At 32.3% G+C, this 15,937-nt stretch overlaps 1 protein-coding gene across 1 annotated transcript; it reads left to right on the top strand.

The window, feature by feature from the left end:
* Nucleotides 1–654: 654 nt before the first annotated feature.
* Nucleotides 655–3,596, top strand: LOC144848109 (E3 ubiquitin-protein ligase TRIM45-like). The gene is made up of 2 exons (XM_078704800.1): nucleotides 655–750; nucleotides 1,384–3,596. The coding sequence occupies exons 1-2, from the start codon at nucleotides 748–750 to the stop codon at nucleotides 2,959–2,961; spliced, it is 1,581 nt and encodes a 526-aa protein (XP_078560926.1). The 5' UTR covers nucleotides 655–747; the 3' UTR covers nucleotides 2,962–3,596.
* Nucleotides 3,597–15,937: the final 12,341 nt, after the last annotated feature.

Below are 15,937 nucleotides of genomic sequence, written 5' to 3'. Positions count from 1 at the left end.
TACTACATTAGAGGTGGATTGTTCTACATTAACGGTTGTTTCGACATTAGCTGGCGTTTTCTACATTACCGGTTGTAACAGGCCTGATTATTTTCTTTTTTTGTGATCCTTAAATATGTATTGTCCCCCTAAAACATGAAAAAATGAAGAATGGGCCTTCTCAGTTTTAGTAAAGTTAATCACTTCCGTAGAAAAAATAAATAAAATAATGTTTTCACTTAATAAACAAAATAAATGGTTAAATTCAACCAAAAATCCATTCGATTATTTTTTGCTTTAAATTACAGACTTTTCAGGTAAATAATATGTTTTAGTCAAAGTGAATAACTATTAAAAATTGCATATTCAACAAAAACAAATTATTTTTTTCAGGAGGACAATATCTTTAACGTTTTGATCTTACTTTGGGAAACAGATTCCTTTCCATGTCAAATGATGTGTATAATATTGGTATTGATCGTAATATAAGAGTATTATTGACAAAAGAAACACGTGTTTTGTTGTGGTTTCTGAATCCATCAAACACTTCACATAGCTACATCTTCTGTTGTTTGAAGTACACGACTCCACGCGTCTATCGATACGTACTAACAATGGTAATCGAATCGGTTTTCATCATAATTAATTTTTTGTATATGTTACCGTGGTGATCTGTAGACTAGGAAACCATACAACTACAGTAAAATACATTCACATAGTATTTTTGAGTACGGTTCGTATACTACGTCGGATCTGTAGCAGTAATTAATGGTAAACATAAATTGTATTATTTTATTAGTTTTAGTGTAACAATTTCATTGCTTTGTCATATAGAGTAAGTAGGCCTACGTAATGCTGTTAGATTTTATGATAGAGGAAATTTCATTCAAAATAGGCGTGCCATGTCTTCATACAGTAAACTTTGACTATACGATGCTAATTACATGTTAATTTTATACGCTGATTATGTTATAGAAATTGCTTAACTAAGAGCAACATAGGAAAACGTATACTGTAATTTGGAGGGAAAGTATTTACTGGAATAGGCCTAAGCTTCATCTAATATTCGTTTTATATTATAGGACTATGTTATTTAATGTGTAGGCTATAATAGTATAACACATTGAAGTATAATAACAAATAATATAAATGTATTTAAATCAAAGATATGACTACCTTAGGCCTACTCTTTATAATATGATGATATCTAATGAGGCCAACATTAATTAGTCAAAACATTCCTATCATTATTTCATAAACACTATACAGTATATAACCAATAGATGCACTGATTATGTTTAAATAACATACAGTATATTATTCATTTAGAATTATATTGGGTTTTCCTATTAAATTAATTAATTATTAAATCTTATTAAGTTCTGCGATATTCTTGCTTAACAGAAAATGGCAGATGAAAAAGAGACAACAAATGAAATGGACCAAGAGCAGGTCAAAGAGAAAGAGGTAGAAGAACAAAAAGACACCGACGACAGAGTTAAAGAACATTCCGATGACAGAACAGATTCAGAAGGCAATCAACAGAAAAAAACTAGCAATACGGGCAGCAGTGAAGTAAATGACATCCAAGATTGTTTCGTTTGCAAGAAACAGTTAAATGATCCCAAAACGCTACCATGCGTTCACTCATTCTGTATAGCATGTCTGAAAGATCACATGGAAGCAAAAGAAGAAGAAGAAAGCCCTGTCTGCCCAGTTTGCTCGTCGAGTATACCCGACAGCAACCTGGAAGATCTTCCATTGGACCCGCTTATTGAAATAGTTCTCAAGTGTCAATTGAATGATGGTGAAGAAAAATGCAATCTGTGCTCTTCTGATGCCACACAAAGATGTACCAATTGTGAGCATTTCCTCTGCACAAGAGACGCCGAACAACACAAAGTCATACCTGCCACAAAAGACCACGAATGTATCGAGATCAGTGAGTATAAAAATCTCAGCACTAATGACCGAATGGCGTTACAAAGAGTTAATTGTTCTGAACACCCAGACAGGGCAGCTGAAGTATACTGCAAATCTTGCGATGTATTTATGTGCATGGCATGCAGTGTGGTAGACCAGCAAAGGACAAAGCATTATATGGAAGCGATTGATGGTTACATAGACCGTCTGACACCTAAGTTGAAGAAAATGTCCGATGAATTGCAGAAACAAAATGACGCCAGTGACGAAGCAATCAGTAAAATTAAGAATGCGATGGAAAATTTGCAGCCTAAAAAAGAACAAGCTTCAGCTGATATCAGCAAACTGTGTTCTGATTTAAGAGAAATAATTGATAAATGCGAGCAAGAATTAACCGAAGAATTGAACGAAAAGTTCAAGCGAAAATCAGAAAGTATGGAAGCTGTTCTTAAGCAAACGAATGGAAATTCACTTCAGGCAAAATCAATAATTGGATACATAGACTGTCTGATAGGGAGTCGTAACTGTGAACTTTTTCGACACGTCAACTCTAGTCACACAAACTCGTTTGAAAAAACTTTAAAGCAAACTCGACAAGCAAGTAAAGTTATAAACGTCACAGATGTATTGGCTGTCGTTGTCGATCAAAAGAAAGTTGATGGTATCGTGTCTAATAATCTGTGTTCCTTCAAACTCAGTGATGTTTCTGTAGAGAACTCATCATTCAGTCGAATAACTGACGCAAAAACGGGTGAGATAAAAACATTTACAGTGACCACAAGGAACGAAGATGACGAGCCTACTGTCGCAGACCCAGTACCTACTGTTGAGATCATTAGCACTGAAAAGAAAACCGTTGCAACACCAACGCTAGAATCTCACAAGAATGGAACGTATCAATATTCGTGGATACCAAAAGTTACCGGAACGTTCGGTGTGAAAGTTTGTTTCGGTAGAAGGCAATTAAAGGGGTCTCCTTTTAAAATTAATGTTCAGAAAGGTCAACCTAAGAATAGCAAAAGTGCCACAAAAAAAACACCAAATAAGAAAGTAAGGTAAAAGTTTATAACATTGATTGTTATCTATATAAATAACTGCATAGTACTTTGACATAGTGTAACGGCCAAGGCATTACTAAAGTTTTGACAGTATAAACAAAGGCGTCCAAAAATAAAATAAATTAACTGTAGTAATATCAATATGAATTGTTCCGATTTATATTAAATATTTAATCCGTAGTATGATATGTCGTAATTAACTAATGTTAAAGTTTATTTATTGTTTAACTGACTAAATCTCTTTCTAAGAATAGCAAAAAACATTTTATGTGTCAAATCATGTGATGTCTATGGACACGATGATGTCATTATTACTACCATATTTGGGCACATCGCACATTGTTTTATCAAGCTAGTTTGATAGAGCTTAAGTAGTGTTTATACCAATATTTTGATATAGCTTTGTACAGGTACTATACTAAGAGGCTGTACTTTAAAAATGGCCAATAATTATTTCCATGTTACCGCACAATACAGACTGTGGCAGATACAATGAGCTGCGAGTGGGGTCAGTTGCTGCTTGTATGTGTTTGTGTCGGTTTGTATTGTATAATGATATTAAACTGTTGTTATTGTTAATACGAGAACAAATTGCAAAAGACCTTTTCTAAACGTAAAATATATTATAGCCATATAAATAGGTATATAAACAATTCATGTTTGTAATGTAAACAGCAGTAGTAAAAAAATGTTGTTGTGGATGTTTATCATCATCATAATAATAATAATAAATAACTTGTATGATTTTGTAATATTATTGTCTAATGTTAGACTTCATCAACACTTCACAATGTTCTAAGAAACTGCTTCACAATGTTCTAAGACACTGCTTCACAATGTTCTAAGAAACTGCTTCACAATGTTTGCTGACTTACAGAAGCCTATTTAGAATTTATTCGAACAAATTCGTCTATTGGAAACATTGACAATACGTTTCCAAGGTACAGTATCTACATCCATTCAGAGCCCTTCCTCACGTACTGGCCTTTTACCGGAAATGAGCCGGTCATCCATGGTTTTAATGTTCCAGAACAGGGGCACTACTACTAATAATAATAATGACTGTGACGATTATGAAGATGACAAAGGCGGTGATGATAAGGATTATTATAATAACGATGATGACGAGGATGACAAAGGCGGTGATGATAAGGATTATTATGATAACGATGATGACGAGGATGACAATGACGATGATGATGACGATGATTATGACGAAGATGATGATTATGATGATGATGATGATGACGATGACAATGACGATGACAATGACGATGACAATGACGATGATTATGATGATGAGTATGATCTGATGATGACTATGGTGATAATGATGACGACGACGATGATGAATAATTTGGAAATTTAATTAGCAATTCTTTATTGAAAAAATTATTTGTTATTAAATTAATTTCGACGTAAACTAATGACGACGATGATGTTTCTGTATATCAATTTACCTTTATCAGCATTTTGCAGACGTCTGTGATCAGTAAAGTAATATATTCCGAAACATACATACATGCCGATTTGAAAGAAGTAAGACTACACAGTTGTTGTTGCGGTAATTCATAATAATAGTTTGATTTACTTGTCATAACTGGTAACTTTCATATAATTTCATCAAAAAGGTAAGAACAAAATATTTAAATAATATTCAGGATGTTAATACACAGTAGTAAAAAAAGAATGCTGTTATTGTATGTTTTCACATGTTTTGATTGTATTATATCTTGTGCATGATAGCGATTGTCTTTCTGCAATGATCATACGGGAAACTAAATAGGCCTCCTATACCAGTTGATAAAGAAATGTGCTTGTATACATTTTCATCAAGTAAAATAATTGGTGAATATGAATCGTTAACAATTTACTTTTGTTAACAACACTATCTCAACAATGTCTAGCATGTTCTGTGGTGTTCCTTAAGAAATTCTTGGCCCTCTTTTATTCAAAATAATGATCAATGATCTCCATTTCTCCTCCAACATCTCTTAAATGTCATCTTCTTTGCCGATGATACCAACATCGTTTATTCTCATATCAATACTGATTCATTATTTAACATTCTCAATCGTGAACTTATTAGCGTTTGTAATTGGTTTAAACTTAAAAAGTTATCTCTCAACACATCTAAATCTAATTACATTATGTTTGGTAACAAGAAATTTTATCATGAAAATTACAACTTAATTTTGAATGACACACCCATATCGTATGATGAAGTTAAATGTTTAGGAGTCACAATTGATTCCAAATTAACGTGGAAATCTCATGTAAATAAAATTAATAACATTGTCTCTCGTAATATTGGAATGATAACAAACTTACATTTTATTTTCTCTCTAACATCCTTTTAAAACGTTACAATTCATTAGTTCTATCCTACATTTCCTACTGCAACATGGCTACTTCAGTTGATAACTTTACTATTCTGTGTCCATGTGAATGTTTTGAGTCCACCGATTTAGATAATTTTTTTAAACTTCAGAAACGGGCTATGTGGATTTGTGCCAACCAACCATTCAGATCGCACACTAAATCCTTATTTTATAATTTCAATATCTCAAATATCTACGATTTAAATAAATTTCAAATTGCAAATGTCATGTTTCGTTTATACAATAATATGCTACCACCATCATTATTTAACAAACCATCGGATCTTCACGAACACAAAACTCGTTGTTCCCATTTATTTTTTTCTAAATATTTAACTAATTCCAGTCTTCGTCAACATCATATTTTATAAACAGGCCCCAAATTATGGGATTCCTTCTTTAAAGCCATTTCATCTAAATCTTAAATTTCTACTTTTAGACATAATTTTAAAGCTACTCTGGTCTCGGTGCATGGCGACTAATCTCTTGATTCTCTATTGGTTGTTTGCATTCAGTTTGTTACTTTCCATTTCCAACGTTATAAACCTCGATTGTTTACACAATCATTGATGAAACCCTGGCATTTATCTTTACTTTTCTCCTTTCATTCACGTTGTATATTTATTTATAGCCATTCAAAAGCCTTGTGTTTCACCGGTGGTCTTAGCTTAAGTGACATTTTGTCCTATAAAGGCCTCCTTCCATTTTATACTATTTCATTTTAAACGTTTTGATCAACTTGCTTTTTTGTGTGTGTAGGCCTATAATATGGAAAATAACTGATATATGAATGAATGAATGAATGAATAAACGAGACGACTCGACAATGTCCAGGTTTATATTTAAAATGTTCTTACCTCCGCTCCAACCATTGTGGATGGGAAACCCCGGGGCTGCGCTGAATTTGTCCGGATCATCAGCGCAAGGTTTACCTTTGAAAAAACTAAACTCCAATGCAATTTCCGGAGAACTAGGTCCATATATTCCTAAAATGTTCTTATCTCAGCCCCAACCAGAGGTGAGGTATGATTTATTCTCATTCATTACGTTGGTCTACTGTAGCTTCTGGGAACCTGGACCGCGGGTTTGTTCCAGAAAAAATAGACGGCGAAATAAAAAGTTTGCGGAACGCTGTTTAGTGCACATTAAACTAAATTACTGAATCTGTATTGGTTTGTTCTTCATAGCAACATTTTTTCACGTTTTACTTTACGTTTTACTAGTATATAGTGTAGGTTTTTCTTTTGAAACACTCACATTGCCTCAACTGTTAACGTATTAAGTCTACTTTTATCTTATAGGCAAATATGAAGTTCCAATGTATATTGTTGGCTGTGTTAATGGTCAACTTGATTAACCTTGGCCATTGTAATTTTTGTCGTATTCAAGATACAGAAGAGTGCTCTCGGCAGTCAGGCGGAAAATTTGTCAAAAAGTACGTCAATTATAATAAAGTTAAAAAACAGAATATGGTTTTTCCTTTAAATAAGGAACATCTATTAGTTCACTATGGATTTGAAAACAATTTAAATGATACGTCTGGAAATAATTTACATCTCAAAAAATTTAGTTTAAGTGACCACGGTGCTACCTCCTACTCAAAAGGAGAAATGCACTCCGATTTGATGGTGAGAGCCTAGTCTACACATTATCGAGTTTGCCATGCGATTTCGGAATAAATTTCTCTATTAGTTTATGGCTTAAAGATGAATATCCAGTGCAAAGCAGAGATAGTACCATATTTACGTATCTTATAGCACATAGTATGCCTAGTATTAATTTTCTGCAGATACGTGTCACGAATAATAATTTGGTTATCAGTACTCTCCAAAATCAAGCAGCAGACCTTATTAAGCCTCCTGCGTATGATTCAGTAGGAAATGAATGGATCCATGTTGTGTTGGTGTTCATAAACAACAACAATTCTTTTGAAGTTTATATTAATGGAACCTGGAGGTCGCAATTCTCCTGCACGCAATGCTCTATTAGTTGTTCAGACAATATTGAGATTGGACGTTTTTTAGATGGACTCATAGATGAAGTAATTATTTTAAGCACAGCACTGTCATCTGAAGAAGTGTTAAATTGGAATGAATAATGGTTCAGAAACACTTATGATTGTGTACGATACACGATATTAACTCATTGAAGACGGTATTGCAAAGCAAAATAGACTGTGTATAGTATAGTATTGGTTTGTTTGTTTGTTAACACGATAGCGCCTACATTTTTCAAGTTATTCTGAATATGTCGGTGTAAATATACTTATAAAACATGCCTTTTGAATTTCAAGAAAATCAGTATTCTTTTAACATTGGCCGAAATATCAACATGCGCCACTTAATTAACATTAGGCCTACAGAGACTCCATTCTTTCAATAGTGTGACGTATATTGATTGATTGATCACTTTATTTCAGAATAAAAATTCCATATAGAAGAAACAATACAATACGGAATATCACACTAAAATAGGATTTTCTTCCATTTACCCAAGAGATTTGAAGATCGTGACAGATAATATAATACCTACAAAATCATTTTCACTATTCCAAACTCTTATTCTAAAACCATTATAGACGCACATGCGGACCATGCTCGTAAAAAAGGGTATTAATTTGATTTTTTTATATAGGTAATTTAAGTGAAGTGCCCACATATCTTGTTGAGAAGGCCTATGTTAATTATGGCAAACGTCATCTTGTTTATTGTATTTTTTTGCCAAAGTAAAGTTATTGGAAACATAGATTGACAGTCAGACGGAATTTTTGTCAGAAAGCAGCGTTTGTGTTTCAACAAAGAACATCAGGTGGGCTTTACATTTTGAAATAACTTATCTTATAATTCTGGAAATTCGCAACCTTTAAGAGCTCTTCATTTTGGTATTGCTTCTTACTCAAGAGGAATTGTTGGAAACTCACTCGAATTTGATGGTAATCTATATATCGAGTTTGAGTCCATTCAATTTTGGACCAGATTTCTCTTTGAGTTTATTAACTTAAGATGAAGAATTCGTGCAAAACAGAAAAAAATTATAGTATATTACGATATATGTATTCAGGGGGGCGTTGTAAGAATAAGTCTGAAGATTCAAATACTGAGTTTAAACATTCGTCAACATTTAGGAGATGTAACTACTACTGAAACCAGTATTGCCTCTGACTTGAGAGAAAGTGAATGGTATCATGTCGTCTTGGTGTTTATGAACTAAACTAAATATATTGATGGAACATTACACCTAGAATTACCATGCTCAGATTGCTCCATTAATAGTTCGCAAAAATGTTGTGATCGGAGAGGGCTTACATGGACAAATAGATGAAGTAATTATTATGATACATCTGAAGAAGTGTCAAAGTGAGATATTTCTCTGATACCAATAGGTAATATTTATAGGTTTTCTTTTAGATGGAAAAATGTATTTCCTTAGTATAGTCGCTAGAGACTAAGCAAGGAACTGTAAATATTCGTTCTTATTGTAGGCCTATTACCGTAAAATGTTATCAAAATTGATTCAGCATGAATTTTATTTTAGTTTGGCATATAATTAGGTTTTCTATTAAATATAAGACGCGTGTTGTATTGTAAAATTTGGCGTACCTTCATATTCACAATGATTTCTTTTAATATATAGGCATATGAACAATTATACATTGCTTCTGCGTTTTGAATATAAACGGTAATTAATAATTAAATAAAAAGAATACATGATAACAATTACACTAATGTAAATTAAATGTAAGTTAATAGTTATATTAAAACTATTCTTTTAGAAATCATTTTTCATCAAGTGCTTTATTATTAGATTGTGTTTGAACATATTAACTTATACAGTAGTTGTATACCATGTAATTGTTAAAATGGAACAACTATAAAAACAAACTATACATCGAAATACTCCAACTAGATAAACGACAATTGTTCATGATTTCATTACTGAATTCAAATAGAATAAAACGTTTCAAGCGTGCTGGTATCTTTTCTTATACTAACGTTAGCATTTCCAATATTCATTTGCGTAACTCGTAAATGTGATCAAACAGTGAATATTTGGCTCACTTAAATGGGATTGTCCTAACTTGTGACAAGTCTGTCAACGAACTTTTCCAATGAGGGGAATACCATTCTGTATATATACGTCATAAAACCACGCCTAATGCTAAGGCTTGGTTCTAACTAGCAAAACAAAATCATGGCCAACGCATGACTTGTGGCAAATCTATGGTGATGATGACGACGTAATGATTCAAGAGTCGATTTTACTTTCACGACGCTTGTATTGAGCTTGTGATGAACAAAACAATTTATTTAATTTAGAAATTTAATTAGCAATTCTTTATTGAGAAACTTATTTTTTATTAAATTAATTTCAACGTAAACTAATGATGATGATAATGTTTCTGTATAATCAATTTACCTTTATCAGCATTTTGCTTTATCACAATACTTTTCTAAAATCAATTTATCACTGTTATGGGCAGAACGATGCAGAGGTATGTATTTCTCGAATACATTTATTACAGACGTCTTTGATCAGTAAAGTAATATATTCCGAAACATACATGACATGACGATTTGAAAGAAGTAAGACACTACCCAGTTGTTGTTGTGGTAATTCATAATACTAGTTTGATTTACTTGTCATAACTGGTAATTTTCATATAATTATACATCAAAAAGGTAAGCAAAAAATATTCAAATATTTATCAGGATGTTTATAAACAGTAGTAAAAAAAAAGAATGCTGTTTTTATCTTTGGCACCAGATATTATACACTAATTACATATAATGTGTAAAAGAAGTTCAACTCTTTTTTATCCTATTGGTGGCTTAATTTTTAAGAGAATCTGACGTCATGTACTTATTTAAAGACGTGTTTCCTTAAGAAAGCATTCTTATTGATGACTGAGTAACAAAATTATAAGTTAAGACAATTACGTAAATTCAAAATCACACATTAAGTTTTCCATTCGAGGTTTAGATTAAAATGTTCTTATATGTGTCTATTTATTGTATGTTTTCACTTGTTTAGACTGCATTATATCTTGTGCAAGAAAGCGATTGTCTTTTTGCAATGATCAAACGGGAAACTGAATAGGCCTATACTGATACAGAAATGTGTTTGTATACATTTTCATCAAGTAACATAATTGGTGAATATGATTTAGTGCGACCATCCGCAAACTATGGGCCGTGGCCCCAATTCGTCGACGAAGTTAAATGTTTAGGAGTCACAATTGATTCCAAATTAACGTGAAAATCTCATGTAAATAAAATTAATAACATTGTCTCTCGTAATATTGGAATGATAACAAACTTACATTTTATTTTCTCTCTAACAATCTCTTGATTCTCTATTGATTGTTTGCATTCTGTCTGTTATTTTTTGTGTGTTACTTTCCGTTTCCAATGTTACAAACCTCGATTGTTTACACAATCATTGATGACACCCTGGCATTTATCTTTACTTTTCTCCTTTCATTCACGTTGTATATTTATTTATAGCCATTCAAAAGCCGTGTGTTTTACCGGTGGTCTTAGCTTAAGTGACATTTTGTCCTATAAAGGCCTCCTTCCATTTTATACTATTTCATTTTAAACGTTTTGATCAACTTGCTTTTTTTTGTGTAGGCCTATAATATGGAAAATAACTTATATATATGAATGAATGAATAAACGAGACGACGCGACAATGTCCAGGTTTATATTCCTAACAAAAATGTTCTTACCTCGGGGCTGCGCTGAATTTGTCCGGATCATCAGCGCAAGATTTACCTTTGAAAAAACTAAACTCCAATGCAATTTCCGGAGACCTAGGTCCATATATTCCTAAAATGCTCTTACCTCAGCCCCAACCAGAGGTGAGGTATGATTTATTCTCATTCATTACGTTGGTCTACTGTAGCTTCTGGGAACTTGGGCCGCGGGTTTGTTTCCAGGAAAAATAGGCGGCGAAATCAAAAGTTTTCGGAACGCTGTTTAGTGCACATTAAACTAAATTACTGAATCTGTATTGGTTTGTTCTTCATAGCAACATTTTTCACGTTTTACTTTACGTTTTACTAGTATATTATAGTGTAGGTGTTTCTTTTGAAACACTCACATTACCTCAACTGTTAACGTATTAAGTCTACTTTTATCTTATAGGCAAATATGAAGTTCCAATGTATATTGTTGGCTGTGTTAATGGTCAACTTGATTAACCTTGGCCATTGTAATTTTTGTCGTATTCAAGATACAGAAGAGTGCTCTCGGCAGTCAGGCGGAAAATTTGTCAAAAAGTACGTCAATTATAATAAAGTTAAAAAACAGAATACGGTTTTTCCTTTAATTAAGGAACATCTATTAGTGCACTATGGATTTGAAAACAATTTAAATGATACGTCTGGAAATAATTTACATCTCAAAAATGTTAGTTTAAGTGACCATGACGGTGCTACCTCCTACTCAAAAGGAGTTGTTGGAAATGCACTCCGATTTGATGGTGAGAGCCTAGTCTACACATTATCGAGTTTGCCATGCGATTTCGGAATAAATTTCTCTATTAGTTTATGGCTTAAAGATGAATATCCAGTGCAAAGCAGAGATAGTACCATATTTACGTATCGTATAGCACATAGTATGCCTAGTATTAATTTTCTGCAGATACGTGTCACGAATAATAATTTGGTTATCAACACTAACCAAAATCAAGCAGCAGACCTTATTAAGCATCCTGCGTATGATTCAATAGGAAATGAATGGATCCATGTTGTGTTGGTGTTCGTAAACAACAACAATTCTTTTGAAGTTTATATTAATGGAACCTGGAGGTCGCAATTCTCCTGCACGCAATGCTCTATTAGTTGTTCAGACTATATTTATCTTGGAAGTTTTTTACATGGACTCATAGATGAAGTAATTATTTTAAGCACAGCACTGTCATCTGAAGAAGTTTTAAATTGGAATGGATAATAGAAATACTCACGAGTGTGTACGACATATCACACACACGTTATTAACTTATTGAAGACTTTGAGAATGAGAGACGATTGAAGAGGAGATGCTTACTAGAAAAATCTGGGGATGTCATTATTTCGGTATAGAATATACTCGATTTAATTTATTTCAGAACAAAATAAAGAATATAATATTTGAAGGTTTTCTCGACGTTTCTTTCAATATACTTCGATGGTCGTCAGGAGTGAGAATGCAGAAGACCAGAAAAAACGTCGATAAACTCAACAGTTATTTTCAGAACTACATACAAAATAAATAATATTTTCGGTATTGCAAAGCAAAATAGATTGTTATATAGTATAGTATGGGTTTGATAACACGATAGCGCCTACATTTTCAAGTTATTCTGAATATGTCGGTGTAAATACTTATAAAACATGCCTTTTGAATTTCAAGAAAATCAGTATTCTTTTAACATTGGCCGAAATATCAACATGCGCCACTTAATTAACATTAGGTCTACAGAGACTCCATTCTTTCAATAGTGTGACGTATATTGATTGATTGATCACTTTATTTCAGAATAAAAATTCCATATAGAAGAAACAATACAATACGGAATATCACACTAAAATAGGATTTTCTTCCATTTACCCAAGAGATTTGAAGATCGTGACAGATAATATAATACCTACAAAATCATTTTCACTATTCCAAACTCTTATTCTAAAACCATTATAGACGCACATGCGGACCATGCTCGTAAAAAAGGGTATTAATTTGATTTTTTTATATAGGTAATTTAAGTGAAGTGCCCACATATCTTGTTGAGAAGGCCTATGTTAATTATGGCAAACGTCATCTTGTTTATTGTATTTTTTGCCAAAGTAAAGTTATTGGAAACATAGATTGAACTTCTCGACAGTCAGACGGAATTTTTGTCAGAAAGCAGCGTTTGTGTTTCAACAAAGAACATCAGGTGGACTTTACATTTTGAAATAACTTATATTATAATTCTGGAAATTCGCATCCTTTAAGAGCTCTTCGTTTTGGTACTGCTTCTTACTCAAGAGGAATTGTTGGAAACTCACTCGAATTTTATGGTAATCTATATATCGAGTTTGAGTCCATTCAATTTTGGACCAGATTTCTCTTTGAGTTTATTAACTTAAGATGAAGAATTCGTGCAAAACAGAAAAAAATTATAGTATATTACGATATATGTATTCAGGGGGGCGTTGTAAGAATAAGTCTGAAGATTCAAATACTGAGTTTAAACATTCGTGAACATTTAGGAGATGTAACTACTACTGAAAGAGAGAAAGTGAATGGTATCATGTCGTCTTGGTGTTTATGAACTAAACTAAATATATTGATGGAACATTACACCTAGAATTACCATGCTCAGATTGCTCCATTAATAGTTCGCAAAAATGTTGTGATCGGAGAGGGCTTACATGGACAAATAGATGATGTAATTATTATGATACATCTGAAGAAGTGTCAAAGTGAGATATTTCTCTGATACCAATAGGTAATATTTATAGGTTTTCTTTTAGATGGAAAAATGTATTTCCTTAGTATAGTCGCTAGAGACTAAGCAAGGAACTGTAAATATTCGTTCTTATTGTAGGCCTATTACCGTAAAATGTTATCAAAATTGATTCAGCATGAATTTTATTTTAGTTTGGCATATAATTAGGTTTTCTATTAAATATAAGACGCGTGTTGTATTGTAAAATTTGGCGTACCTTCATATTCACAATGATTTCTTTTAATATATAGGCATATGAACAATTATACATTGCTTCTGCGTTTTGAATATAAACGGTAATTAATAATTAAATAAAAAGAATACATGATAACAATTACACTAATGTAAATAAAATGTAAGTTAATAGTTATATTAAAACTATTCTTTTAGAAATCATTTTTCATCAAGTGCTTTATTATTAGATTGTGTTTGAACATATTAACTTATACAGTAGTTGTATACCATGTAATTGTTAAAATGGAACAACTATAAAAACAAACTATACATCGAAATACTCCAACTAGATAAACGACAATTGTTCATGATTTCATTACTGAATTCAAATAGAATAAAACGTTTCAAGCGTGCTGGTATCTTTTCTTATACTAAAGTTAGCATTTCCAATATTCATTTGCGTAACTCGTAAATGTGATCAAACTGTGAATATTTGGCTCACTTAAATGGGATTGTCATAACTTGTAGCAAGTCTATCAACGAACTTTCCCGATGAGGGGAATACCATTCTGTATATATTACGTCATAAAACCACGCCTAATGCTAAGGCTTGGTTCTAACTAGTGAAACAAAATCATGGCCAACGCATGACTTTTGGCAAGTCTATGGTGATGATGACGACGTAATGATTCAAGAGTCGATTTTACTTTCACGACGCCTTCTAATTGGACAAAAGTTCATTGTTCGCTCATTCCTACATTTTGTATTGAGTATTGAATTTATTTAATTTAGAAATTTAATTAGCAATTCTTTATTGAGAAACTTATTTTTTATTAAATTAATTTCAACGTAAACTAATGATGATGTTTCTGTATAATCAATTTACCTTTATCAGCATGTTGCTTTATCACAATACTTTTCTAAAATCAATTAATCACTGCTATGGGCAGAACGATGCAGAGGTATATATTTCTCGAATACATTTATTACAGACGTCTGTGATCAGTAAAGTAATATATTCCGAAACATACATGACATAACGATTTGAAAGAAGTAAGACACTACCCAGTTGTTGTTGTGGTAATTCATAATAATAGTTTGATTTTCTTGTCATAACTGGTAACTTTCATATAATTATACATCAACAAGGTAAGCAAAAATATTCAAATAATATTTATCAGAATGTTCATACACAGTAGTAAAAACGAGAATGCTGTTTTTATCTTGGGTACCAGATATTACACACTAATTAGAAATAATGTGTAAAAGAAGTTCAACTTAAAAGAAGTACTTATTTAAAGGCGTGTTTTCTTAGAAAACATTGTTATTGATGACTGGGTAACAACATTATAAGTTAAAAAAATTACGTAAATTCAAAATCACACATTTTTCAGTTCGAAATTTGGATGAAAATGTTCTTATATTTGTCTATATATTGTATGTTTTCACATGTTTTGACTGCATTATATCTTGTGCATGATAGCGATTGTCTTTTTGCAATGATCATACGGGAAACTGAATAGGCTTCCTATACAAGTTGATACAGAAATGTGTTTGTATACATTTTCATCAAGTAAAATAATTGGTGAATATAAATTAGTGCGACGTTCCGCAAACTATGGGCCGCGGCCCAAATTTTGGCGGAGTGGCTTATGAAATTAAAAAAAAAACGATAATTAAGCGTCTTAAGCGCCTTTTAACATCGTTTAATGTTGAAAATGTGTGCGACTTGTTTTGATCGCAATAAATGTACTCTATAGAGTCAGAGGCCTTCCTCTTAAATTAATATCATGTTATTTATCGAACCGTTAACAATTTACTTTTGTTAATCACATTAATTCAACAATGTCTAGCATGCTCTGTGGTGTTCCTCCCCAAAGATCCATTCTTGGCTCTCTTTTATTTTTGATTTACGTTATGATCTCCATTACTCCTCCAACATCTTAAATT

The sequence above is a fragment of the Antedon bifida genome, chromosome 7 (assembly GCF_963402885.1).
Source record: "Antedon bifida chromosome 7, ecAntBifi1.1, whole genome shotgun sequence".
Lineage (NCBI taxonomy): Eukaryota > Metazoa > Echinodermata > Crinoidea > Comatulida > Antedonidae > Antedon > Antedon bifida.
This window is presented reverse-complemented; position numbering and strand designations above follow the sequence as displayed.